Genomic DNA, 26,992 nt, shown 5'->3' on the forward strand with positions numbered 1-26,992 from the left:
TCCCTTCCTCAATTTTTACATCAAAAGACATTGTTAAACACCACCTTCTTCTACATTTAAAGAACTGCTGTTTCTCTGGGGGAAAGGAAGGCAGCTCATTAAGACTAAGACCTCTTAGAGCCAAGCATTCAAAGTGAGTAGGGGTGATTTGGAACAGTGGGTTTCATACAGAAGGCTTGAGTTCTGGTTCCAACTCCTTTACTTATTAGCTGCGAGATGTCGAAGAAGTAATCGCTAACATTCTTGGAGTGACTATTGCTACATTTTTAATGGAGAGCATTAGACTGATGAACTTCAAGGGCCTTCCTGCTCCAACATTCAATGATTCTGCTATTTTGAGCGCCTTGAATAAGCAGGAGAAACAGCCAGATTTATTATCTTACTATAGCAAAAGTGGTAAAAATGATGAGCATAGCTTGTTAACGTGCATTTATGTTTTCTTGTGTTAAGGTGAGGATCCTGATGCACAAACCTTGACTGGTTCTTCCTACTGAAAAATCCCAAGTGTTAAGGGACACTCTTCTAAAGAAGCTCTCTCCAGGCCCTCCTTCCTGGCAACCATGGGGAAGAGAGTGGCCATTGTCGGAGCTGGTGTCAGTGGCTTAGCCTCCATCCGGTGCTGTCTGGAAGAGGGGCTGGAGCCCACCTGCTTTGAGAGAAGCAATGATGTTGGAGGCCTGTGGAAATTCTCGGTGAGTGGGACATCACTGGGATACCAACAGAAGGGAGATGGGTCGCTCCGTAAGTCAAATCTGATCAGTTCTATTCGGACTTGGGTGGTAAGTCAAATAAGCTCCAGATCTGGAAAGTAAAATTTTCTCTCTCCCATCATGCTACTGTCCAATCACTTAAAACTACTTCATACTAGCTTAGGAAACATTGCTACCTGCATTGTTACCTGCTCTCTGCAGAGCCCAGATCTCAAGCCTGTAAAGGGCGCTAATGTCAGCAATTTGTAACAAAAACAAAAATGTACCACTGCCTCCCCCCATGTAACAGAATAGATTCTATTCCTGTTCACTACAGCTCAGAAAACCTAGGAACATGGTGGGTGGGGGAAAGGAAAGGAAACAAAGGAAGAGAAAAAATTAGACCAGTCAGAAGTTCCGAGTTATAGTCTCAATCTTAGGTTTTCTGGAAAGATTAATTTCAGGCAAGTCACTTCTGTTCTTTCTGGACCTCAAATGCTCATTTGTCAAATGTCAAGGCAGGAGATTAGGTATCCTCTAATATGCCTTCCAACTGTAATGGGATGCGATGTTATAATTCACTACTATATTGCAAAGATATTGTAAGTTATGATAAATGATTGTGCATGTTATGTGTGTGACTATTGAATAGTTTGCAAACTCCAAAACCAGAGAGAAAAATGATTGCCTTTGCCATTCAGTCTCATTGTTGGACAAATGATATAATCAGAAAATATTCATTATAAAACCCATTTTTAAACTTTGAAAGCCAGGTCAGGGAAACTTCCATCCTTTCTGTCCTGAATTTCCCAGCCATTGTGATTGGATGTAGATGATACATATTTGACACGAAGACATCATATCCACACCATTCTCCTTGTAACCAAACTCTTCTTTGTCTCAGTTCTTGCCCAAACTACAACAATACATTACTCCAATAGAATATATCAGTGCTAACTTAGGACATATTTGTTTTCATCTCAAGAGGTTTTTTTAAGGAGCACCTGGGTAGCTCAGTGGGTTAAACCTCTGCCTTTGGCTCAGGTCATGTTCTCAGGGTCCTAGGATCGAGCCCTGCATTGGACTCTCTGCTCAGCAGGGAACCTGCTTCCCCCTCTCTCTCTGCCTGCCTCTCTGCCTACTTGTGATCTCTCTCCCTGTCAGATAAACGAATAAAATCTTTTTTAATTTTTTTAAGTGAGAGGTGCTATAATCCTGGATGTGTCATATGAGATATAAGATCATTTCCATTAGGAAGTAATCAAGAGCTATTATTTTTTAAGGATGTGATTTTCTTTATTTATATTTGTTCAGGGAGATGTGGCCAGCTTAGCCTAAATCATGAAATGGTTCTCTATGATCTCATCAGCAACAATTAAATGCTGCTTGAACATCTCTTTGGGCAGTTTTGTGCCAAGTACTGAGATGAAAAATATGAAGTAAGCCATAATACAAGTCCTTTGATAGAAAATGGGCAAAAATTTGTTTGATGGCAAAATCTTTCCTGAAGTCAAATGGTCAGAAAACATGAGTTGAACTTGACATTAGGCTAGTTATAATCTTCCTTTGTGCCACTCTGTGTTTCACTACAGAAGTTTTCTTGCCATTGACTACAGGGTGCTGTCCCAGATCTCACTAGAAGTGTTATGGAGAAAAATCCAAAACTCTACAAATTCCAAAATACATCTAGCACTAAGAGTTTCAAATAAGAGGTTATAAAACTGAGCAACAACGAGATAGCCCTTGGTGGCCGTCAATTTAACAAACAAGTGCCTGGAGATCTAGAAGAGGGCAGGGGTTTGCTACGAAAACGTTAGCAGGTCAAGGAAACTTCCTGCAAGGAGAGCACGTAGCTGAGACTCAAAGGATGTTCTCAGACAGCAAAAGTAGAGGACTATTACGTGACACGACTCCAGAGAGTGACAGTCCCACTGCAGTCTGTGAATGGCACCCCACGGACAGTCATCAAGTGTGCAGGACCAGGTGGGAGAGGTTTCTAGGTAGGAGCGACCAGCATGAAAGGCACGGAGGAGGCAGCGGACAGTGCACTCAGGGCTCTGTAAGTAACCAGTGCCGGGATCACCGAGTTTACTGAAGGAAGCGACAGACGACAGATCGGGACAATGCCAAGACTCTGGGTTATCTGCAAGACGGGATCGCTCCTTCCCATAAGGCCACTGGCTACAAGCAGAATTCTACTCCACAGCCCCGTGGGCATGTAAACACATAAAAATACTCTAAACTTTAGTCCCTTCATACCCTGCACCCGTTCTTCTTGTCTAAGAAAGGTTGCTTGGTGCATACAATCCACTCTGAGAAAGAGATCTTTAGAAATATGTGTTATGTAAGCTTTCATCGTGCAAGTCCTGTTAGGCAGGACTTTCTTTCAGAAGAAAGAAAGAAACCTAATAATTCTGAACTTTTCACCGTGTGCTTTTTCCACAAAATGGAAACCAAACAAGGTTTAAATACTAGCAGGCTGCATGGGAGCATGTTTTAAGTTTCATATACTCCAAGATTAAGGTCTCGTGTCCTCAGAAGACTTCCATGCTGCTGCAATACAAAAGGGGAAAACAGTGGAACCAGAACCATCTGGACGTTTGTTCCACTCACCCATTCATTTATTCACTCAGCAATTATTTGGGGAGTGCACCGTGCATAGGCCACGATGTTAGGGAAAGCTGCAGATGAGAGGTACAACAGGCAGCCAGCATTTTAAAATCAGAGAAAGCAAGTCCTAGACTAACTATAGTATCAGTGAATATGCGATTAGGCCAGTAAAGATGATCAGAGCTCAGTAGAGGTGGAGACAGGATGACTCCTGGTTGTTAAGAAAGAGACAAGGAAAGGCATGGTGGAGGGGGCAACTTTTGAGCGGGTCCTTGAGGGTATATTTGGACTAGGAGAAGTGGGATTGACGAGCAGAGATGGAATCTGAAAGAAGATCAGGGCAGACTGTTGACATGCATGCACTACATTCTCGAATTAGCCTCTGACCTCGCCCTCTGGTTGCCCCCGTTCCAGTGGAGAAGACGAGAGACATGGACATAGTCATAACCCAAGACAGGCCATGACAATGTGACCACGGCTGCTTGGATCTCTGGGTCTAGGGCGCTCTCTCAGCCAGAGGCAGAGTCTCACTTCCTTCTTCCCCGCTCAAACCCCATCACATGCTGAAACTAAAATATGAGCTCTCTGAGGCAATCATCTGTTGTTATATAATACATCTGTTTTCCTTGGGTGTAGAACATTCCTTCAGGGAAAATTCCAGGGGGCTGCAGGGTACACATTCTTCCTCCTCCTGTTATGATTGGCTGCGGTCAAGAGGCAAAGGAGCAGAGATTCATTCACGGTGGAAATAACCCAAGGTCTTTCTCTGTTTCCCAGCAGTCTTATGTTTTTGTTAACCAGTCCCCTGCCTGAAGCTCAGGCCTCCCTCCCTTCAATCCACACCTGAGAAAACTCCCTCCCATGTCTCCTTCCACAACCACCAACAAAAGGTATGGCTGTGGGTGAATGGGAAAGACTCAAACCTCAAAATCCACCAGGCACGAGCCATCACCCTTTTCCTGACCTTAGCAGAAATTTCAAAGTGAGGCTTTTATGAAAGTCAAAATCTCTGAGCCTGGCTATTTATAAGAAACACAACAACCGTGACTAGAAGAAGTTTTATCTTCAAACGGAGGCCACAAGCAGCCCCACCCCAGACATAAGCCTGTCAGGTCTTTCTGGCACTTTTTGTCCGTGTCTTCTTGAGGTCAGTACGGGGCTACAGGGAGATGGAGATCTTGAATCTGGCAGGAACATGGCATTTCTTTGGTTTCCGAGGAAGCAGAGGCAGCCAGCTTGTTAAAGTACTTTCAAGGCAGCACATTGTGTGAACTTTTATCCTCCTTAAAACAGAGAGGAAATGTTTGTTTTTCCATTTAGCCTTCAACTACTTCTCAAAAAGAAAGCCCTTTTTCAGTGATGTGGCTTCACGATGCACTGGCAAGATTTAATACAAGTTCTGAGGCATCTGTTTCCTGTGTGTTTGGTGAGGGGCGAGGACCACTAACCGGTGGTTCAGGGACTCCTCAAGCACAGAGTCCATTCCTGATAGAGCAGTGCCTCCCAAAGCCTGGTTCCTGGGCCAGCAGCCTGAGCATCGCCTGGAACTGTGGGAAATGCAGATTCTCAGGCCCCAGGCCAGACACACTGAATCAGAAACTCTATGGATGGGGCCAGGAATCTGTGATCTAAGGGGCCCTTCAGCTGATTCTGACTAGGCCAAATAAACAAAGCCTCCACTTCAAGAGAAGGTTCTGTTGCTGGTCGATTGTTCACGGAGTGCCATACAGCCGAGCAAGGAGATTCCAAACTACCACCTCCTGTGAACCACTTAGTTGTGTTGTTATCATCCTCGTTGCTTGGACACGAGCGGGAGATCAGAACCAGGTGCTGTGACTGGGAAAGGAAAGAAAACTCTACGAGACCACAAACAAGCTAACGCGGGGGTGATTCGAGTAAGAGAACTAAGGTGTAGGCCCCACTCTGTGCCATGTGCGACGCTAAGGGCTTTCTTTCCCACATCTTACAAGAGCTGTGAATTGTTTTAATGTCTTTTTTTTTTTTTTTTTTTTACATATTAAAAAGGTTTCAGTTGAACTAAAATTGAATATTCACTGAAGAGAATGCCATGCTTGGCTCCCTTTTTGAGCTTTATCCTTCTTCCTAGAACCAAGCCGAAGAAGGCAGAGCCAGCATTTACCAGTCCGTATTCACCAACTCTTCCAAAGAGATGATGTGCTTTCCAGACTTCCCATATCCTGATGACTTTCCCAACTATATGCACCACAGCAAGCTCCAGCAATACATAAGGACATTTGCTCAAAAAAAGAACCTTTTAAGATATATACAGTTTGAGGTAAGGGCCTTCTAACTGGTGCTGTTGATCTCAGTATGTTTATCCGCTGGGGGGGAGCAAGGATGTAATATTCTGCTCTAGAAATCAGATCCAAATATTAGGAGAACTCACCAATCCAACATTAGTTTGGATTTTAAAGTATTTGTGTCTTCTTGTTTTTTTCCTCTGAACATGTTCTCCGCTGGTCTCTGAGAGCTTTGAGAACGCAACAGAAAATACTAGATGTACTTACACCGTCAAAGTGCACATTCCACCGTCACACTGTCACGTTTTAGAAACAATCCCAAATTCTCTAGTCCATTCTTAGACTTCTTGAGTTCAGTGCCAATGAGGTGTGGTTCAAGAAGCTGTGGCATTCTTTGGAAGTTCTGCCATGATGAGGAGAGTGACATTTTAAATGAATGACTAACATAGTCCTTGCTCTCATCCTCCCCCCACTTAGTTCCTCAGATCAGGAGACTTAGCAGTCATAGCAGAGAAGACTGGGCTCTGTAAATGACAATAATGCTTCGCATTTGTTTAGAATTCCTAATCTCCATTCAGTACTGTTAAATGCAAACATACATATGTAGTGAGAAAAATAACCAAAAAATTATGAACTGGGATTGTATTTACTGTCACCAAGGGCTTTCTTTTCCACATCTCACAAGAGCTATGAATTGTTTTACTTATTTATTATTTTATTTATTTTTTGTTTATTTTTATTTATTGTTTTATTATACTTAATATAATTTTATATTTATTTACATAATAGTCATACTATGGAAGTGGCTAATATTTCCAAGGGAGAGTATCTATACATTGCAAAGGAGAAATAAGGATTGATAACTCCGAGATAGTCCCATATTTATGGAATTGATAGAAAATGAGGTCAGAGAGAAAGAAGCCAGGAATGACAGTTGAAGGTGGTAGTGAGCAAATGACATGGCATCTTTCACAAGAACATTCAGTGTAATCTACCCCATACCTACTAACTAGATGTTAAAAAAGTAAATATGCCCCACTGGGTAATTTTCCTTCGAAGATTTGAAGAATCACTATGACTCCTTATTTTAATGTTTTCCCATATATTTCTCGATGATCAGGGAGGTCATGGCAGTTATTTCCTCTACAGAAACACAGTGAAAAATTAAAACCCACAGAATTGTCAATAGAAGGAATTTCTTTCTGGTTTTCTTTAAGACCCTGGTTTCTAGCATAAAGAAATGTCCCAACTTCTTAGTCACTGGGCAATGGGAAGTTGTTTCGGAAAAGGATGGGAAACAGGAATCTGCTATTTTTGATGCTGTAATGATTTGTTCAGGACATCATGTGTACCCCAATCTACCAACTGATTCTTTTCCTGGTAAGTTGGAAAAATATACAATAGACTGGGGATTTATACACAAACGTCAAGGGTTGAGCTAGATCTTTTCCATAGATGGTAGATAATAATTATTCTTAAGTTTCCAAAGATTTTAAAACAAAATTTGGGAGTCTGATGATATGTGAAATATAGTAAGAATTGGCCTCTTGAACCCTTATGCTAAAAGAATTAAGGACCTGCTCGTCAGAGATCAGATGAAGACCTGAAGAGGAAGTATTTACTTAGAGGAAGGGTTTTTAAAAGTCATCTATAGGCACATTTTGTAAATTCACTTAAGAAATTTCTGTGTGGGGGGCGCCTGGGTGGCTCAGTGGGTTAAAGCCTCTGCCTTCGGCTCAGGTCATGATCTCAGGGTTCTGGGATCGAGCCCCGCATTGGACTCTCTGCTCAGCGGGGAGCCCCTTCCCTCTCTCTCTCTCTGCCTGCCTCTCTGCCTACTTGTGATCTCTGTCTGTCAAATAAATAAATAAAATCTTAAAAAAAAAAAGAAATTTCTGTGTGTGTGTGTGTGTGTGTGTGTGTGTGTGTGTGTAGCGCCATACTCTGCTACTGTACAAAAGTGCCAAACATCAAATAAATGCGATACACAGCAACCAATATTTCTCCTTCCCTCTTTCTTTCCTTGCAGCAGAAACACATGTCCACCATAAAATAGTAGACTTCCCATCTGCAGGCATGTTGTTCATAGGCCAAATAATTAAAAGAGTAAGATTCAGGAAGAATAGAGGATTGAAGGCATGAAGGTTAAGAGGCAGTATATTTAGAGGACCTTAGACTAGTCACTTAATTTCATTGTCTTGATTCCCTGTCTTTTAAAAATAGAGACACTGGTATCTGCCACTTAGAGATGTCACCCAGACCAGATGTTAGACTGTAAATCTTTTAGCAGAGGGCCTGGCCCACCGTGGTACTCAACAAACATTAGCTATTATTACTGTCAAAATACAAGTTCCCATACTGTAGGTTTTTTAGGGCACTGTAAGTACCCTTGGGGTGTAGTGTTGGGGGTGTAGTGTCAAAAGCCACTGAAAGGATAAATGCACTTTAACTAGGAAGATTTTTTTTTAAAATGAAGACTGATAATAGGAATTTTTTTAAAAATGAAAACTGAGTCTTCATCATTTCTTCTGAAAATCAACTCAAAGTACTCCTTATGTACCCCTCAGGCCTACACCGGTTTCAAGGCCACTACCTCCACAGCAGGGACTACAAGGACCCAGAAGCCTTCAAAGGGAAGAGGGTCCTGGTGATCGGCCTGGGGAACTCCGGATCTGACATTGCCGTAGAGCTCAGTCGTCTGGCTGCACAGGTACACTTTGAGAAACGAGCCTGGGGTACGCTGCCCTCTTAAGTCAATGCTGAGGCTCTGAGGCTCCAGTTGGCCATGTCCTGAGACAAGGGCTCTGCCTGGGCATGTGCCCATTGAGTCAGGGAGGACTTGAGACATCCTCCCTGGAAAGCAAGGTGGTATGGCCCGGGCGAGCAAGGAAGTACATTCCGCCCAACCCAGAGGCAAACGTGCCTGCGTGTATGTGTGTGTGTGTGTGTGTGTGTGTGTGTGTGTGTGTGTGTGTGTATAGATAAGAGTGCTTTTTTTTTTTTAATTTTGTGTTCTGATCGCCTCCAAGCAAACTGTTGCTAGTTGGTGCTAGTTGGGACCCACCCTTATGTATTTCACAGCTGTCTTACCTCCTACCACACAAAGGCCATTGATTGTGCTTATCATTCCAAAGGTCTGAAAGACACGTCTGATCTGGTTCTTGCTGTCATTTATCCAAAAACTCAATAGCCAGGACTCAGGAAACACTGGGCACAGGTTATATGCCAGAATCATGTCAGACTAGAAATAAGCACAGAAATAAATCAGACTACTTCTTGACTTCTGGGGGCAGTCAGTGAGTGGAGATGAGAGGACAGGCATGAAAGGAGATGATAAAACCTCAGTGACATTAGGTGTGGCAACAGCAGCACCATAAAAAGAGAAGACAGCTTAGCCTGGATGAAGTCAAGGAAGGCTTCCCAAAGGACTCTAGGCTAAATCATCCATGACCAATAGACCTTGAATAACTTAACCTATTTTTAAGGAAACACATGCTCAATAAACAAATTCTTAAGTGAGTATAAATAAAACTTAATGAATTTTTTGAAGTCCGATTCCCTTGGATTGTCACAAAAGCATCATAACAGATGAGCAGCTGGGCTTGTCTCAGAGCTGAGACAGCTGCCACGGTTTGGGTCCCGAGCAGAGGTCATGGAGTGGGTGTGTAAGAAGGAGGGAGAGAGGAGACTTCGGACAGAAAACTGAATTAACTCCTTGGTATCTCCTCAGCCTAATTTCAGGTAGAGATTAAGCTATATTTCTCCCACCCAATCCAGCAACTACCACCATCCACCAACATTGAGGCTCTGGACTGGCTAGTCCCCTACCATTGATGTCTCTGACTCTGTGAAGATTAGGCCTGTCACAAATGAAGACAACAGCCCTCTTGTTCCAAGATGACAGGCTCTCATTATTTCAACAACTGTGCACCAGCCCTCTGGGGTATAGGGGCAGAGTAGTTCTGTTTCTACCTAGTTTCAATCATGGACTTTTCATCTTGACCCAACTCTCTAAAAATGTTTCTGCCTAGATATTGGGGAAATGTATGGAGAGGCCCATAGAATGTGTCTGTTGTGTCATATCTGCTTCTTTCTTACAGAGTGGTGTTGAAATCCATGTTGCCTTCCCCACCAGGTCATTATCAGCAGCAGAAGTGGTTCTTGGGTCATGAGCCGGGTTTGGGATGATGGCTATCCTTGGGACATGGTGTACGTGACCCGTTTTGCAACCTTCCTCCGGAATGCCCTTCCTTCATTTGTCTCCGACTGGTTATATGTCAAGAAGATGAACACATGGTTTAAGCATGAGAACTATGGCCTGATGCCTTTAAATGGGTACTACAAGTAACTCCTATTTTATCTTTTGGGATGATAAATCCCAAAAAAGTGGGGCACTAGTTTCAGTTGAAATTTTTCTCTCTAGGTCTAACTTAAGTCATCTCACAAAGGTCATTGGGATTAAAGTGAGGACTGCATAAGTGACACAGTATACTCAGAGGTCATGCATGGGGTGAAAAATCTTACTGAAATGACTCTAGTGGTGAAAGGTATATGGGAAAATACAAAATGGCAAAGGAGCAGGCAGCCGGATGCCTCTGACTTGCAAGATTCATTTATGGTAGCTACAAGCTATAGCACAGAATCTCGAGGGCTGAGCCAATTCATGAATTGTCTTTTGAGGAATCCTTATCCATGCTACGGGTGATGGAGATAGCAATAACAATATCTACTCATCAAGACTACTGTGGTATGCAGGAAAAGTAAAAAAAAAAAAATTAAGGCATTTTGGGAACTATCAAGCTTTACAAATACTGGTTCATATTAATCTCAAATTTTCCAGTATGCATCTAAAGAGCAACGAACCAGGTAGTGTTAATCGACATGTCTCAGAAAGCAGAAAATCTCACAATTAAAGTGCACTCCTCCTCAACCACACAGTCTAGGATTTTAGCAGGACAGTCAGGACCCATGAAACATGTAAAACACTGACAATTCGCAAAACTGATATACACTGTAAAATTAATATTTGTTTATATACTTAGAGCAGAGACCAACGCCTACTAATTAGAAAGGCAGTCTCAGGGCACCTGGTGGCTCAGTCGGTAGAGCATCTGACTCTTGATTTCAGCTCAGGTCATGGTCTCAGGGTCCTCGGATCAAGCCCCACGTCAGGCTCCCTGCCCAGTGCAAAGTCTGCTTCTCCTTCTCCCACTCCCCCTGCTTGTGTTCCCTCTCTCGCTGTCTCTCTCTCTCTCTCTCTGTTAAATAAATAAATAAAATCTTGGTGGGGAGAAAGACCTTTTGTCTTGTAAGAGTAACTGCAAATCATATTCTGGCTTTGCCCTTTAGACAACTGAAATGTAGATTTGGAAATCCATTCATTCTCCCCCAGAGAAACAGCAGTTTTTTAAATGAGGCTCCATCTTAGAAAAGGTTCCAGTTACCCTGAGGTATTGACGACACCTTCTCACTCCTCCCTTGGGTAGGGGACAAGGGGAGAAAAACAGGCTTTACTGTGACCTGCTTTTTGTCACCTGATAAAGCAAAAGAAGAGGTTGCAGAATTATAGACCTAGAGAATGGTGTGGAAATACATAGACAGATTCTATGATTTATAAGCTTTCTGACTATTTGAGATATTTGGAGTAAATTCCAAAATGCCCGAATCCTAGAATTTTGGCAACCAAAGTAAAGGAAACCAAATATGGCAATAAAGCAGCTCAGCAAGCAAATTGGATTTTCTCACAGAAGACCTCATTTAGAATAATGGTTCATTTATAATAGTGATGCTTGCAAGTGGTGGGCACTGTTTTAAGTGCTTTATAGGTAATGTTCATTTAATTCTCACAACAACAGAATGAGGTATATTCCATCACTACTGCATTTTACACACAAGGAAACAAATACAGAGAAGTAGCCACTCATGAGAGACAGAGGTAGATTATATACCTGGGCCACCTGGCTCCAAATTCTGTACTCGGAACCACTGATTATGTCTAAGAATTAGTTTTATTTTCATCCGTTTGGTGAATCACCAAATCGTGTAAGTGCTCATAAGGAAATCTTCGAGCTTCGAAGAGCCAAAAGAGGCAGCTCAGACAGAAATTCTTTTTTTTTTTTTTAAGATTTTATTAATTTGACAGAGAGTGAGAGAGAGCACGAGCAGAGAGAGGGGCAAGGGGAGAAGCGGACTCCCCACTGAGCAGGAGCCTGATGAAGGGCTCGATCCCACAACCTCAGGATCATGACCTGAGCGGAAGGCAGACACTTAACTGAGCCACCCAAGTACTCCTCAGACAGAATTTCTTAAGGACTATTGCAGGCAACAGAAGAAAACTTGCCACAAAAGAAGAGCTCAGTGGTCCCCATGCTAATGTTTCACTCCTCAGCTTTGGTTCTAGTGCTCTGAACTACTGCAGATATTTCCTGGAACCAAAGTATGTTACAGCAAGAGCCTTTGTCTCTTGTTTCTGAACAGTCCCCTGAGGAAAGAGCCTGTGTTCAATGACGAGCTCCCATCCTGCATCCTGTGTGGTACCGTATCCATCAAGCCCAGCGTGAAGGAGTTTACAGAGACCTCAGCTGTGTTTGAGGATGGGACCGTGTTTGAGGCCATCGACTACATCATCTTCGCAACAGGCTATAATTATGCCTACCCCTTCCTTGATGACTCCATCATCAAAAGCAGAAACAATGAGGTCACCTTGTTTAAAGGCATCTTCCCCCCAAAAATGGAGAAGCCTACCTTGGCTGTGATCGGCCTTGTCCAGTCCCTTGGGGCTGCCATCCCCACGGCTGACCTGCAGGCTCGCTGGGCGGCTAAAGTGTTTGCAAGTAGGTGAACCATTCTGTCTTTTATTCATTTAGTCAGTGAACATTTATTGAGCACCTATTATATGCCAAGTACTGTGCTAGATGCTAGGAATATAAAGGGAACTAGACATACTCCTTGATCTTACACAGTCTAAAAGAGAGCCAGGGGAATGTTACAATAGGGGAAGTCTTAAGGTGTTCTGTAAGGACATATAAAACAGAGGCAGGGAGTGGCAAGAAACAGAGAAAGGGACTAGACCATGGAGGGCCTTAGGAGCTGTGTTACAGAGCTTAGACTTCTCATAGGGAAATTGGAGGGACTTTGCAAAGATTTTTTATTTTTTTAAGATTTTATTTATTTATTTGACAGAGAGAGAGATCACAAGTAGGCAGAGAGGCAGGCAGAGAGAGAGGGGGAAGCAGGCTCTCTGCTGGGCAAAGAGCCCAACACAGGGTTCCATCCCAGGACTCTGAGATCATGACCCGAGCTGAAGGCAGAGGCTTAACCCACTGAGCCACCCAAGCGCCACGTACTTTGCAAAGCTTTAAGCAAGAGAAAGACAGCGGTAGGTAGCAGCAATGTCAAGATACACTGTGAAGGTGAGAGGGGCCCTGAGGATGTCATGGGCAATGCTAGAGAACAGCAAAGTCAGGCCACGCCTACTCTGTTGACCATCCTCTCCTGCTCCCTCCACTCTAGACCCCACGGTCTCCAGTGGCCACAAATGAGCTTTTGTGAGGAAATCAAGAATATGAGGATTACATGAAGAAAAGCAATGTCTCAAATATACTGATTTAATTTACAGCAATCATACTGATCATCCTTATTACCTAAAGCGCCTTTTTATTCAAGGGCTCAAAAAGACTGGGCCAATCTAGATACACTTCCCCTAACATATTGTCCATAGAAACTTAGACCATAGGTAATGAAGAAAATGTTACAATCATAGACTCAATGTTTTCTGAAAATGTCATGGATAAGTAAGCAATGTCAAGTGTACCACAAAGAATCATTATTTTAAAAACCCTGTCATGAAATCATTTATAAGGGTGCTTTCTGTAAAATACTTCCACTATGTTTTTCTCTTAAAGGCACAACAATGCCAAGCACCTGGAATTTTACAAAAAAAGTTGGCTACAGTTCATAAACCCAAGGAATTTACATGAAGCAAAATATAGCATTTATTCCTTCATCGCATACTTACTGAGCACTACTATGTGCCACACTCTGTCTTGGCACTGGGGACACAACATTGAATGGCGCAGACAAGAATTTTAGCAAACATCTGACCGCAAGGTCTGGCAGGCTGTGTAGGATCCTGCCCATGACGAGGAAGTGTTCTGCACCGCGAATGTCACAATAGCTTTCTGCCACTGTTATAGGGCAAAAGAGCTACTCTCAGCCATCAGATGCCCCCTCCACTGATCAACTGTAGCAAAACACTAACAGTTTTCTGAGGACCCTTAAGATCCCCTCTGGCTGCAGGCTGATGGAAAACCCATGCCTCCTTCCATGGGTCCGTTTCCATTGCCATGTACCTTAGAGTGAACTATTTTACCAGATTATTTCTTGGAAGAATTTTTGATAAGAGGATGCAAATAAGAAATACAAAGGAACTGTTAAGCTATTACGTGCATGGGGTGTATCTCAGGCATGCTAAGGATTGGGCCTTGCACGACGTCACAGGTAGATGAGACCGGGTGATTTGGAGCCACAAACTTCTCTGCTGTCACTATCTCACTGCAGGCCAGCTTTGCCATTCACAGAGGGGGTTCACTGCCTTCTCAAGACTTTATTTCTATAAGTTGTTATTCTACTAAAGATACCCAAGGCAGCTCCTCTTGATACAAAATCACTTAGGGACATAATTCATAAATACCAAGAAAAATTCATCATGTCATTATGTAGTTCTGACTTTTTTCATCTTTTTCAATATTTCTTTGTTTCTTTTCTAGAATCATGTACCTTGCCAACTACAAGTGAAATGATGGATGACATTGATGAGAAAATGGGGAAAAAACTCAAGTGGTAAGATTGTACTTGCTAATGAAACAAATCCTAAGTTTTTCCTTTATATGTAGGAAAATATTTATGTATTTTATAATATTTTGACTAGTCCGAGTTCACACTTTTGAAACACTTGCTATGATCAAGCAATATTTGATAGGAAAATAACAGTCATTACACATCACACAAGTGTATGCAGCACACTACTACACTCTAGGGTAGTTTCTCAATTGAGGGTGATTTTGATCCCCAGGGGACATTTGGCAAAGTCCGGAGACAGTTTTGGTTGCTCCAAGTATAGAGGGCAAACGATTGGCATCTACTGTGTAGAAACTAGGATCTGCTGAACATCCTACCTTGCAGAAGAAAGGCCACCTAAACAAAGAATTATCCAGCTCGCAGGTCTCCAAGAAGTCCTTTCCACCAGCCACATGTCCACCAGCAAGTTAACTAGCCGGGAACTGAGCACTGTAATAAGGAAGCCAAATGAAGAACTAAACTGAATTCACCTGCCCTGCTATTTTCTTCTAAAAGAATATTCATTTCTGAGTCATCGAAACATGGGTTCTTAAGTACACCATAAACGGGATTTGTAGAAAGTCATTTACATGGCTAGACATCAGATACTTACATGTAATTTTTTATGTTAATTACTTCTATAGAAGTAAATCCTTTTCAGATTACGTATTAAAATCTGTTGAAAGAATAATTAGATCATGAATCCCCTTCAGGTGAAGAGGTGGCTGTAAAGAAGTTTCTCTGCCCTTGCAAGCTCGGACGCCTCATTCACTGAGAGCCGCTGAATAGTTGTCAGGGAAGGGTCTAGAGCAGAGAAGACCTGGAGACTTCCAAGTCCACAAAACCTCCCCGTACCTCACGCAGTTCACAGGACAGCTCTGTGGCGTGGGCACTCCCGTGTGCTAGCAAGTCACACAGCCCACTCCACTCACCACCCTTCGTATCATGGCCAATAGGAATACGGAGGAGGAAAAGGAGAGGCCCCAAAGTCAACATCACTTCTTAAAAGGTAGCCTGTTCCTCAGGGCTCGTGAAAGTAAATGAGGCCAGGCCCCCAAAATCGAACATCGGATCTAAGCGATGTTATATAAAGAATAACCATGTGTTAAAGGGTGAACTAAGTTAATCAGTCATCTGGACACACGAAAGGCAGTTCCCTCCAGGCCTGAGGCAGAAGACCAAAATAACATCAAACTTAGATAAAGATTAGGAAGGAAAAGAAAAGAAAAACCAACTCATTTATAGCCAAAGAATGGTAAACTCAATGCTGTGGAGAAATAGGAGTGGGATAATTTGGGAGGCGCTGACTAAAATGCTATTTTTCTAAGGTAGAAAATAAGAAATCAGTGCCTGGTTAACAGCTGTGACACTCATTGCTAAGTGTCGTTTTCTTTCCTCAGGTTCGGCCAGAGCCAGACTTTGCAGACGGATTACATCACATACATGGACGAGCTGGGCTCCTTCATAGGGGCCAAGCCCAACATACCGTGGCTCTTCCTGACTGATCCCCAGCTGGCCCTGGAGGTGTTCTTTGGTCCTTGTAGCCCATACCAGTTTCGACTGATGGGACCAGGGAAGTGGGATGGGGCCAGAAATGCCATCCTGACCCAGTGGGACAGGACAGTAAAGCCAACCAGGACAAGAGCTGTCCGTGAAGCCCAAAGACCCCAACACTTTCACAACTTGCTCAAAATGCTTTCATTCCCAGTGCTTTTGCTGGCTGTTTGGCTTACATTTTACTAATGAGAAAGCCCTTTACGTCTCAGAGGTTAGCCTAGAAGTTTAATCACAGATATCTATGTAGTTTAATTCCAGATATATACACATGTGCATACATAAAATCTCATAGCTACTTCTTCCCCTCCTGCAGATATAAAAATGAATTCTGAAAAAAAAAATGAATTCTGGCCCATTTAACTGAAAGTCTCAATAAAATGGAAGATACTCAGCCTCTCCCTTTCTGATGAGAATCTATACTCTAGAAAGGGTTTTCACACAATGCATTGGCAAGTTTGGAGATGCCTGAGATAAGGAAGAAGGAAGGTGAAGGGGAGTGAGCACAGATGTGAAAGATGAACAAACTTCAGTAAATAATTTAAGGGTGTTTTATCATGAATCATAATTACAATTTTATCATGAATTCAATCAGAAATGACATCACAAAATAATGAATCTTCCAACCCGTGACACAGTGTAACTCTTCATCTACTTAGATCTTCTTTAATTGCTCTCAGCAGTGTTTGTAGTTTTCTGTGTATAGTTCTTACCCATATGTCAGATTTATCCTAACTATATGATATTTTTGGATGTTATTAAAAACAGTAAACATTTTTTACAGCGTATATTTAGAAATGCAATCGTTTGTTCCAGTAACTTTTTTTATAGATTCCATAATACTTTCTACATAAATAATCAATTTGCCTAAAAATAAGATAGCTTTACTTCTCCAATTTCGATTTGGATGTCTTTTATCTCTTTTGCTAGCCTTATTTCTTTGAAACTCCAATATAATGTTGAATAGAAGTGGTGAGATCAGACATCCTTGCCTTGTTCCTGATCTTAGGAATAAAGCATTGAGTCTTTTACCAGTCAGAGTGATGTTAACTATAGATATTTCAGAAATACCCCTTATTAAGTTGAGGAAGTTTTCTTCTATTCCTAGTTAGCTAACAGTTCTGATCAGGAATGGAGGATAGTTTTTGTCAGATACTTTTTTTTGCATCTATTGAGATGATTGTATGGTCTTGGTTAAAATATGGTGAATTACATGGACTCTTAACCCAATCTTGCATTGCTGAAATAAATGCCACTTGTTCGTGGTATATTGCCCATTTTACACACTGTAGGATTACATTTGTTAACATTTGTTAAGGATTTTTGCATGTATGTTTATAATAAATATTGATCTGTATTTTATTTTTTGTAATATTTTGGTTTGGCCTTGGTATCAGTATAAGAGTGGTCCCACAGAATAAGTCAGAGAGTAATCTGTCCTCTTAAATTTTCTGGAAAAGTTTATCTATAATTGGCATTATTATTTTCCTAAATGTTTCCTTAGAATTCACCAGTGAAACCATCCTAGTCTGAAGTTCTTTGTGGAAAAGCTTTTAAACTATAAATTCAAGTGTTTTTGTTTGTTTGTTTGTTTGTTTTAGTGAGAGGACACAAGCAGGGGCCAGAAGAGGGAGAGGAAGAAGCAGAAGAGAGGGAGAAGCAGGCTCCCTGTCTAGCAGGGAGCCCAATGCAGGGCTCGATCCCAGGATCCCAGGATCATGACCTGAGCCGAAGGCAGATGTCTAATGAGTTCTTTAATAGATATAGCACTACTCAGGTTATGTGTTTCTTCTTTTTTTTTTTTTAAGATTTTATTTATTTATTTGACAGACAGAGATCACAAGCAGACAGAGAGGCAGGCAGAGAGAGAGAGAGGAAGCAGGCTCCCTGCTGAGCAGAGAGCCGGATGTGGGACTCGATCCCAGGACCCTGAGATCATGACCCAAGCCGAAGGCAGAGTCTTTAACCCACTGAGCCACCCAGGTGCCCATGTGTTTCTTCTTGAGAGAGTTTTGGCAGTATGTGTTTTTTAAGCAGTTCATTCACTATCTAAGGGAACTCAGTGGAGATATGACAGTCTTTTCAACAAATGATACTAAAGCAACTGGATATTTATGTGATATGAAGAGAATTCAATTAATGCTTTGCACCATATACAAAAATTAACTCAAAATGGATCATAGAACTAAATGTAAATCTTAAAAGTATAAAACTTCTAGAAGAGAACATTAAAAAAAAGTCTTTCAACTAGGGAAAGATGTCTTAGTTATATCAAATGCACAATCCCTGAAAAAAAAATTTATAAACTGGGGTTTATCAAAATTAAGAAATTCCACTGTTGAAAAGACAATGTTAAGAGAACAAAAGACAGATTACAGATGGGGAGAAAATATCTGCAAATAATATATCTCACAAAAGATATGTATTTATTAACCCAGAAAAAATAAAAATATATAGCTATACAAAAACTAGTATATAATATTCACAGTACATTCATTTATACTATCCAAAAGCTATACATAAGCCAATGCGATCAAAACGGTGATGGATAGCTAAACAGCACACAGGGGCATCAGGAACAAAAAGGACATAGCTATGTCACCGCCCATGAAATAGTCTTCATAAATGCAGATACTCCTCAGAAATTGGACTAAATGCATTGTTCACTTCATATGTGTGTAATGCGTGTAAGTATACATAAATACATACGTATACGTGCATGTGTACCATAAGCATACGTGTGCACACATATGCACACAGCAGGCACGGTGCATCTAGTCATATTTCTGAAGAGTACTACTACTCGGTATGTGACATGTGTGTATCGAGAGAGAGGGCTGAGCATATATGTGTACATACATGCCACAGTAAGATACGATCGAGGTTATAGGAAAGAGATGTGAAGAGGGTCGTGTATGGGGAGAGAGATTTTTCCGGGGCATTTTTAAAAAGATTTCTCTGAGGAAGTGTCATTTGATGTGGACTATATTCTTCATGTCCCAGGAGGGAATTAAAAGGGCCATCCTTACTGAGAGACTCCCCCCTGCAGAGTTCGGGAGAGGGACACAAAGAAGCAGGGCACATCTGAAGAAACGGTGGAAATTCTTCATGACTTCAGGGAGAGTTGGAGGGGGAAAGACAAGGAATGAGCCTGGGGAAGAAAGGAGGACCCACCAGTGGAAGAAAGATGCTCTCTCTGAAGACTTAGCAAGTATCTGGGCTTTGAGTAAAAGATACAGAATTTTTTAAAAATCTTAAAAAAAAGATATGGAACGAAGAGACCAACTTACCAGGCTACTATCGGGACCAAAGGCAGCCTCTTGGGCATAACACCCTGGGCTGTGTCTACTGATTTCTTTAAAGAAATAAGACCACGACCTGGTAATATAAAATCTCTATAACCAACAAAGATGTAGCTGGATGCAGTATTCTAATGTGGCTTTTAGTAAAAAAATAGTTGGAGGCAAAATGAATGCGAGGGGTAAGTTTTTTAAAGCCACAAGGAAGTGACGACTGAAATTCCCATGCAATTTAAAGTTTACATCTTACGTCACAAGCTCGTTCCATGGTTGTCACTTACAGTTAATAAGGTTTAACTTCACTTTCTTTTCTTACCTTATACTAAAGAAGTATATCCAGAGACTCCATGTCTGTTCATTGGTCACTTCTCCCTGCAAGGAGAAAGAAAGTCATCTTCAGGCATTTGAAGCTTTGATTCATCACGGGGCCTTCGCTAACCACACTGCTAAGCATCTGATGAGTTTTGCACCTATTAAGGGACTGACTCATATTATAAACCTACCTTAAAGCATTACAGAAGTCCTTAAACATCCCAGCCTGGATGCCTTCAGGGATTAGACGCATAAATAAATGAATGAAGCAGGCAGATTCCATACCAATCCTTCTACTAGCAAAGCAAACATAGGGAAGTTAATGCCAGGCCACCCCCAACTACTGTCCACACTGCTCCAAGTGTGGCATGGCAAGTCCATCTTCAAAGCCCTTCAAAATCTTCCCATCACCCTTTGGACAATATTCAAGCTCAAGGGCATTCAAGGACCTCCATTAACTGGCCTTCATCTCGCTCATTCTTACTTCTCCCTGCTTCCCTCTTTCTACTCACGAGGGCAGCCTGGTCCTATTTCCTAAATTCATACCACTATGATTCTCACTTTCTGCTTTGGCCCATATTGTTCCCTTTGTCACAGATATCCTTCACCTCACACACACCTCCATCCACTACCATCCGCTTGGATAACTCCTGCTTTTTTGTTATTTATTCTTTCTCCATAATGACTTTCTCCGAAGGCCATCATCCAGACTCCTTTTTCCATAGACGCCCATAGACTGACTTACCCCTTCCTATAGAAAACATGCTTTCAAGAAAACAAACCTGACAAATTAATTGGCACTCAATTTTTAAAGATTTATTTATTTATTTGAGAGAGAGTGTGCACAAGAGGTGGGGAGGGTCAGAGGGAGAGGGAAGCAGGCTCCCTGCTGAGCTGGGAGCCCAGTGCAGGGCTTGATCCCAGGACCCAGGGATCATGACCTGAGCTAAAGGCAGACACTTAACCAACCGAGCCACCCAGACACCCCTACACTCGGTTTTAAATGAATAATGACCCTTCCCAGACAAAGTTGCCAGACTTAGCAAATGTATAGGACAACCAGTTAATTTCAAAATTCAGATAAATGATAAATAATGTTTTAGAGTAAGTGTAGCCTGTGCAGAATTTGTATTTTACCCGGCATCCCGATCGCCTGGGTGTCTGGATTTTGTCAGGATTTTGCAACTAGAAGATGAGGTCCTGTGCTTATGCCACAGGAGGGAAAGAAATATCAAAGCATCACCTAAATGAAATGGATAAAGACCCAAAAGTAGGACCTCATGTACCAGTCAGCAAATGGAGAGGAATTTGTCTGGCCAGACCCTCCCACCACTCCTGAACCATGTTCTGCATGAAGGGTCTTGTCCTATGTCTGTTCAAATGCTCCTTCTGGAAATGGAGGAGCAAGATGGCGGAGGAGTAGGAGACCTAAATGTCATCTGATCCCAGGAGTTCAGCTAGATAGTTACCAAACCATTCTGAACACCTACAAACCCAACAGGAAATCGAAGAGAACAGCAGCAATTCTAGGAACAGAAAAGCCGACGAAGTTCTTGAAACTAGGTGAGGTTCAGTGGGGTGAGGTTCGGAGCCGACGGCTAAGAAAGAATTCTTAGTGCAAAAAGGTGGTTTATTAGAGCACGGGGACAGGACCCATGGGCAGACGGAGATGCTGCCCCGGGGATGTGAGGAATGGCTGATTATATACACAGGAGTTGGGTAGGTGAGGAGAAAGGGGTGTTCAGAAGGGCTATTGGGGTAAAGAAGACTGTCAGGATATCGAAGACCTGGTTACTATCAAGCCAAGGCCGTTTTTCCTCTAATGAGGCACTAACATAAAGACAACTGGGGAGTGTCCTGGTGGAATGTCACATTCCTGCTATCAAAGCATCCTTGTTAGTGAGATTTAGGTTTAGAAGAAAATTAAATTTATTTACTTTTCCTTCTACCTCAGCCTCCTTCAGTTTTGTTTATGGAGGGGAGGGTGACATTAGGGCTTGAGGAACTGAGTTATGTGCCTCTGGAAATTGGGCTATTGATAAGGTAACTTCTTTGTTGTAAATCTCAAGGACATTTGTAAACCAAGGGAGACTCCTGCCTTGCAGGATTGTGATCTCTGCAAGTTAACTATTTGTTTTTCTTTTAGGGCAGTCCGGGATGCCTGAGGAATGTCACACATACTACCGAGGGGAGCGGGTGGAGAGGGGGTGCAAGGTGCCAGCTTTTGCTTTGTCCTCAGCCAGCCTCCTGCTCCCTCATCAAAGCGACCACTTTCTGGAAGGTCAGACATGTGGAGAAGTGAATCCAAGGTGATGAGGGGAGGGAGCCTCCATCAGCCACTTACCAGCAGGTGAGAGAGCAGCGGGGCCAAAATCAGAACGTTTAGAAGTCTGCTCCGTGGCCGGACGTCGCTCCAGAGACTAAGCAGGGGGTGGAGCCCTCATGGGGACAGTGTGGTCTCAGGTCCCTCGGGATCACAGAAAGACCGGGGGTGTCTGAGTGCGGCAGAGCTCCCAGGTATCGGAGCAGGTAAGCCGGGGGGAGAGATGGAGCCGAGTAGTGAGCTCTCAGCTCAGGGTTTCATAAACTGTGACTCGAGGCACAGTCGGGCCACTACTCTTCGAGCAGGGATCCCACAAGTGGCAGCTCCAGGAAGACGCCCCCCTTCCTCTTATGGGAGGAGTGGCCCAGGAGCACACTGCAGGAATCTGCTGGGTTTGGAAACTCCATACGGGGCCGCGCAACAGAGACAGAAACTCTCAGTCACAGGCTGAGGGAGCTCAGAGGGCGGCAGGAGACCAGGGAGACAGGAGGGACTGACGGCTTTTCTCCGAGATCACACTGAGGAGCGGCCCAAGCTCTCAGCTCCTCCGGGTGGAGACTGGGCGGCCGCCATCTTCATTCCCGTCCTCCAAAGCGGTACGGAAAACGCTCAGGGAACAAAAGCTCCGAGCGCGAACCGAGCAGATCGCTGAGCCCGGCCCCTGGCAAGGGCGGTGCGGTTCCGCCTCCAGCAAAGACGTTTCAGAACCACGGCAACGGGCCCCTCCTGCAGAAGATCAGCAAGAATGTCCACCCAAGACCAAGTTCACTGATCAATGAGCTATGGGAAAGCAGAACATAGAATTCATGGCTTTTTTTCCCATGATTCTTTAGTCTTTCAAAGTTAAATTTTTTAATTTTATTTTTTCTTATTCTATTTTTTTAATTTTTCCTCTTTCCTATTTTAACCTTTTTGAATATTTTATCTTATCAATACCTTTTTAAAAATCTTTTTTAACTTTCATTGTTATACTCATATTCTGTCCCTTCATTGTATTTAATCTTATTTTTTGTATACATATAAGTTTTTCTTTTTTTAAATTTTGGGATACAGTTTCTTCTAACAAATCAAAATATACCCTTAGCGTATGGCTTTGTTCTAGTCTCCTGCTTGATCACATTCTCTTCTTTGTTTTTTTCTTTTTTCAACCAACTTCTTATCATATCAGTTCCTTTCTTAGAATCTTTTTTTAATTTTCATCTTTACAGTCATATTCTATCTCTTCATCATGTTTACCCTTATTTTTGCATATATATAAGTTTTTCTTTCTTTAAAATTTTGGGAGGCAGTTTCTTCTAACAGACCAAAATACAACCAAAATCATGTATGTGGCTCTGTTCTATTTACCAGTGTATGTATGTGTACACACACACACACACACACACATGCATATATATCTTTTTTCCTCCTGTCATCTCCCCCCAGTTTTGGGTCTCTTCTGATGTGGTTAGTGTATATTTTTCTAGGGTTGTTGCTACCATTTTAGTATTTTGTTCTCTCATTCATCTAGTCTTATCTGGATAAAATGACAAGGTGGAAAAACTCACCTCAAATAAAAGAACAAGAGGCAGTACTGACAACTAGGGACCTAATCAATATGGACAGTAGTAAGATATCTGAATTAGAGTTCAGAATGATGATTATCAAGATGCTAGCTGGGCTTGATAAAAGCACAGAAGATACTAGAGAATCCCTTTCTGGAGAAATAAAATCCCTTTCTGGAAAAATAAAAGAACTAAAATCTAATCAAGTTGAAATCAAAAAAGCTATTAGTGAGGTGCAATAAAAAATGGAGGCTCTTACTGCTGGGATAAATGAGGCAGAAAAGAGAATTAGTGATATAGAAGACCAAATGATGGAGACTAAAGAAGCTGAGCAAAAGAGAAACAACTACTGGGTCACAAGAGGAGAATTCAAGAGATAAGTGATACCATAAGATGAAATAATATTAGAATAACTGGGGTCCCAGAAGAAGAAGAAAGAGAGAGAAGGGAAGAAGATATCTTGGACCAAATTATAGCAGAGAATTTCCCTAATTTGGGGAAGGAAACAGGCATCCAAATCCAGGAGACACAGAGAACCCCCCTCAAAATCAATAAAAATAGGTCAGCATCCCATCATCTAAAAGTAAAACTTACAAGTCTCAGAGACAAAAAGAAAACCCTGAAAGCAGCTCAGAACAAGATGTCTGTAACCTACAACAGAAGAAATATTAAATTGGCAGCAGACCTATCCACAGAGACCTGGTAGGCCGGAAAGGACTGGCATAATACAGTCAGAGCACTAAACGAGAAAAAGACTGTATCCAACTAGGCTGTCATTGAAAATATAAGGAGAGATAGAAAGCTTTCAGGACAAACAAAAACTAAAAGAATTTGCCGACACCAAACCAGCCCTAGAGGAAACATTGAAAAATGTCCTCTAAGCAAAGAGAGAGCCTAAAAGTAACAGACCAGAAAGGAACAGAGACAATATAGAGTAACAGTCACCTTACGGGCAAGACAATGGCACTAATTCATATCTTTCAATAGTTACCCTGAATGTAAATGGGCTAAATGTCACAATCAAAAGACAGAGGGTATCAGAATGGATAAAAAAAAAACAAGACCCATAGATATGCTGTCTGCAAGAGACTCATTTTAGACCCAAAGATGCTTCCAGATTTAAAGTGAGGGGGTGGAAATCCATTTACCATGCTAATGGACATCAAAAGAAAGCTGGCGTGGCAATCCTTATATCAGGCAAATTAGATTTTAAGCCAAAGACTATAATAAGAGACAAGCAAAGACACTATATCATATCTAAAGGGTCTGTCCAACAAGAAGATCTAACAATTTTAAATATCTACGTCCCTAACATGGGAGCAGCCAATTATATAAACCAATTAATAACAATATCAAAGAAATACATCGACAATAATACAATAACGGTAGGGGACTTTAACACTCCCCTCACTGAAATGGACAGATCATCTAAGCAAAAGATCAACAAGGTAATAAAGGCTTTAAATGACACACTGGACCAGATGGACATCACAGATCTATTTAGAACATTCCATCCCAAAGCAACAGAATATACATTTTTCTCTAGTGCACGTGGAACATTCTCCAGAATAGATCACATCCTGAGTCACAAATCAGGTCTGAACTGGTACCAAAAGATTGGGATCATTCCCTGCATATTTTCAGAGCATCCTGCTAAAGAATGAATGGGTCAACCAAGAAATTAAAGAATTAAAAGAAGGAGGGCTTTGAATCCAAGCCACCTAAGTCCACTTTTAATCGCTGCACCAAACTGCAAGTCCTAAACCCCATTGTGGCAGATGTGGGAGGAAATTGTGGGACACTGATCAAGGTAATTAATTCGATGAGAATTTTTGTAACAGTTGAACTAGTTTTTCCTGTTTCTACCCATCACCTTCTAGCACAGAGACTGGGACCAGGAGTATTTGCTCCAAGATTAATTCTAACTGACAGAACAAACTTCAAAGTCTTTAGAAGAGTATGTTTATTCTCACAGTCCACCATATCCCAGCATTCTTCCTAGTCTTAATTCCCAAATAAATTTTTGCCATTTCCTCAAACATCTTTTTTCTGAGTCCCCAGCTCTTCTGTTTGAAAAATGTAGTCTGGCAATTTTTGTCTTTAGTTGGAATACTTTATCACTTTCATTTAACCTCTCAGTCCACCATTTTTCCATTTATATTCGATCTGCCTCACCTGTTCTACTTTTCCTTTTCTCCTCTTACACTTACTCTTGAATTAATGAAATATATCCTTCCTTTTCCATTAACTCGTTTGTTGTCTTTTACTATTCTGTTAGGAGTTTCCTTAGGGACCACATTATGCATCTTTGGCTTCTTAAAGTCAATGAAAGTTCTATATAACACTTTGAATTTATTTACTACCCTAATACCTTTTTTAGTGCTTTTGGCATGTACCTCATTAGACATTTTGGTTGTTGCTTCATGCCGTCAATATTCTTACACACATATTTACCTATTCATTCTTCAGTATTTCCATGCTTCCATCTGGGATCATTTCATTTGGCCAGAGAACTTTGATTTTCCTTCAGTGTGGGTCTGCTGGTAACTATCTTAGTTTTTTCCTTTTTGGTTTTTTTTTAATGAGTTAGTGATTCCAATACCATGCTGTTTTGATTACTATAGCTGTGTAGTAGGTTTTTAAATCAGGACACTTAAGTCCTCCAGGTTTATTCTTTTTCAAGATCGTTTGACTATTCAGGGTCCCTTGAAGATTCCATACAAATTTTAGTATGGGTTTTTCTATTTCTCCAAAAAATGTTTATTGGGATTTTGGTAGGAATGGCAATGAATATGCATATTACTTTGGTAATACTGGAATTTAACAATATAATCCCTCCCAATCCATGAACATGGGATGTGTTTTCATTTATTTATGTCCTCTGTAATTTCTTTTAGCAACGTTTTATAATTTCCATTGTACAAGTTTTTCATCTCCTTGGTTGATTTGTAGTTATTTTATTCTTTTTGATGCTATTATAAATGAAATTGCTTTTGTCATTCCTTTTGTCATTTCCTTGGCTCACTGCTTGTATACAGAAAAGCAACTGATTTATGTGTGTTGACTTTTTATCCTACAATTTGCTGAATTCATTTATCAATTCTAACAATTTCTTTGTGGACTTCTTAGGACTTTTTTTTATATGTAAGATCATATCATCTACAAATAAAAATAATTCTACTTCTTAACTATTCATATGTCTTTTATTTCCTTAAGTAATTGCCATGGTTAGAACTTCCAGTACTATGTTATACAGAAGTGGTGAAAACAGGCATCCTTGCCTTGTTCCTGATCTTAGAGGGAAAACTTTCAGTCTTCCACAGTTGAGTATTATGTTTGCTATAGGATTTTCATACACAGTTTTGACACGTGATGATAGTTTCCTTTTACTCCTATCTTTTTGAGTGTTTTTGTCATGAAAGTGTGTTGAATTTTGTCAAATATTTTTTCTGCATCAACTGAGATAATCATGTTTTCTCTCCTTTGTTTTTTGATGTGGTCTGTTATACTGATCATTTTGAACATGCTATACCATACTTGCATTTTGGGAATAAATCCCACT

At 41.5% G+C, this 26,992-nt stretch overlaps 1 protein-coding gene across 2 annotated transcripts; it reads left to right on the forward strand.

Moving 5' to 3' along the window:
- The first annotated feature begins 560 nt into the window (after positions 1 to 560).
- Positions 561 to 16,141, forward strand: LOC111150814 (putative dimethylaniline monooxygenase [N-oxide-forming] 6). 2 transcript variants are annotated; one of them, XM_022508428.1, is made up of 9 exons: positions 561 to 692; positions 5,407 to 5,595; positions 6,778 to 6,940; positions 8,128 to 8,270; positions 9,696 to 9,895; positions 12,038 to 12,393; positions 14,329 to 14,401; positions 15,188 to 15,189; positions 15,780 to 16,141. In XM_022508428.1, the coding sequence occupies exons 1-9, from the start codon at positions 561 to 563 to the stop codon at positions 16,139 to 16,141; spliced, it is 1,620 nt and encodes a 539-aa protein (XP_022364136.1). The 2 variants fall into 2 exon arrangements, with proteins under 2 accessions (XP_022364136.1, XP_022364137.1); XM_022508429.1 differs by lacking the exon at positions 15,188 to 15,189 and having other exon boundaries at positions 15,799 to 16,141.
- The last annotated feature ends 10,851 nt before the right edge of the window (positions 16,142 to 26,992 follow it).

Source organism: Enhydra lutris, unplaced genomic scaffold, assembly GCF_002288905.1.
Source record: "Enhydra lutris kenyoni isolate GAN:26980312 unplaced genomic scaffold, ASM228890v2 scaffoldscaffold24, whole genome shotgun sequence".
Lineage (NCBI taxonomy): Eukaryota > Metazoa > Chordata > Mammalia > Carnivora > Mustelidae > Enhydra > Enhydra lutris.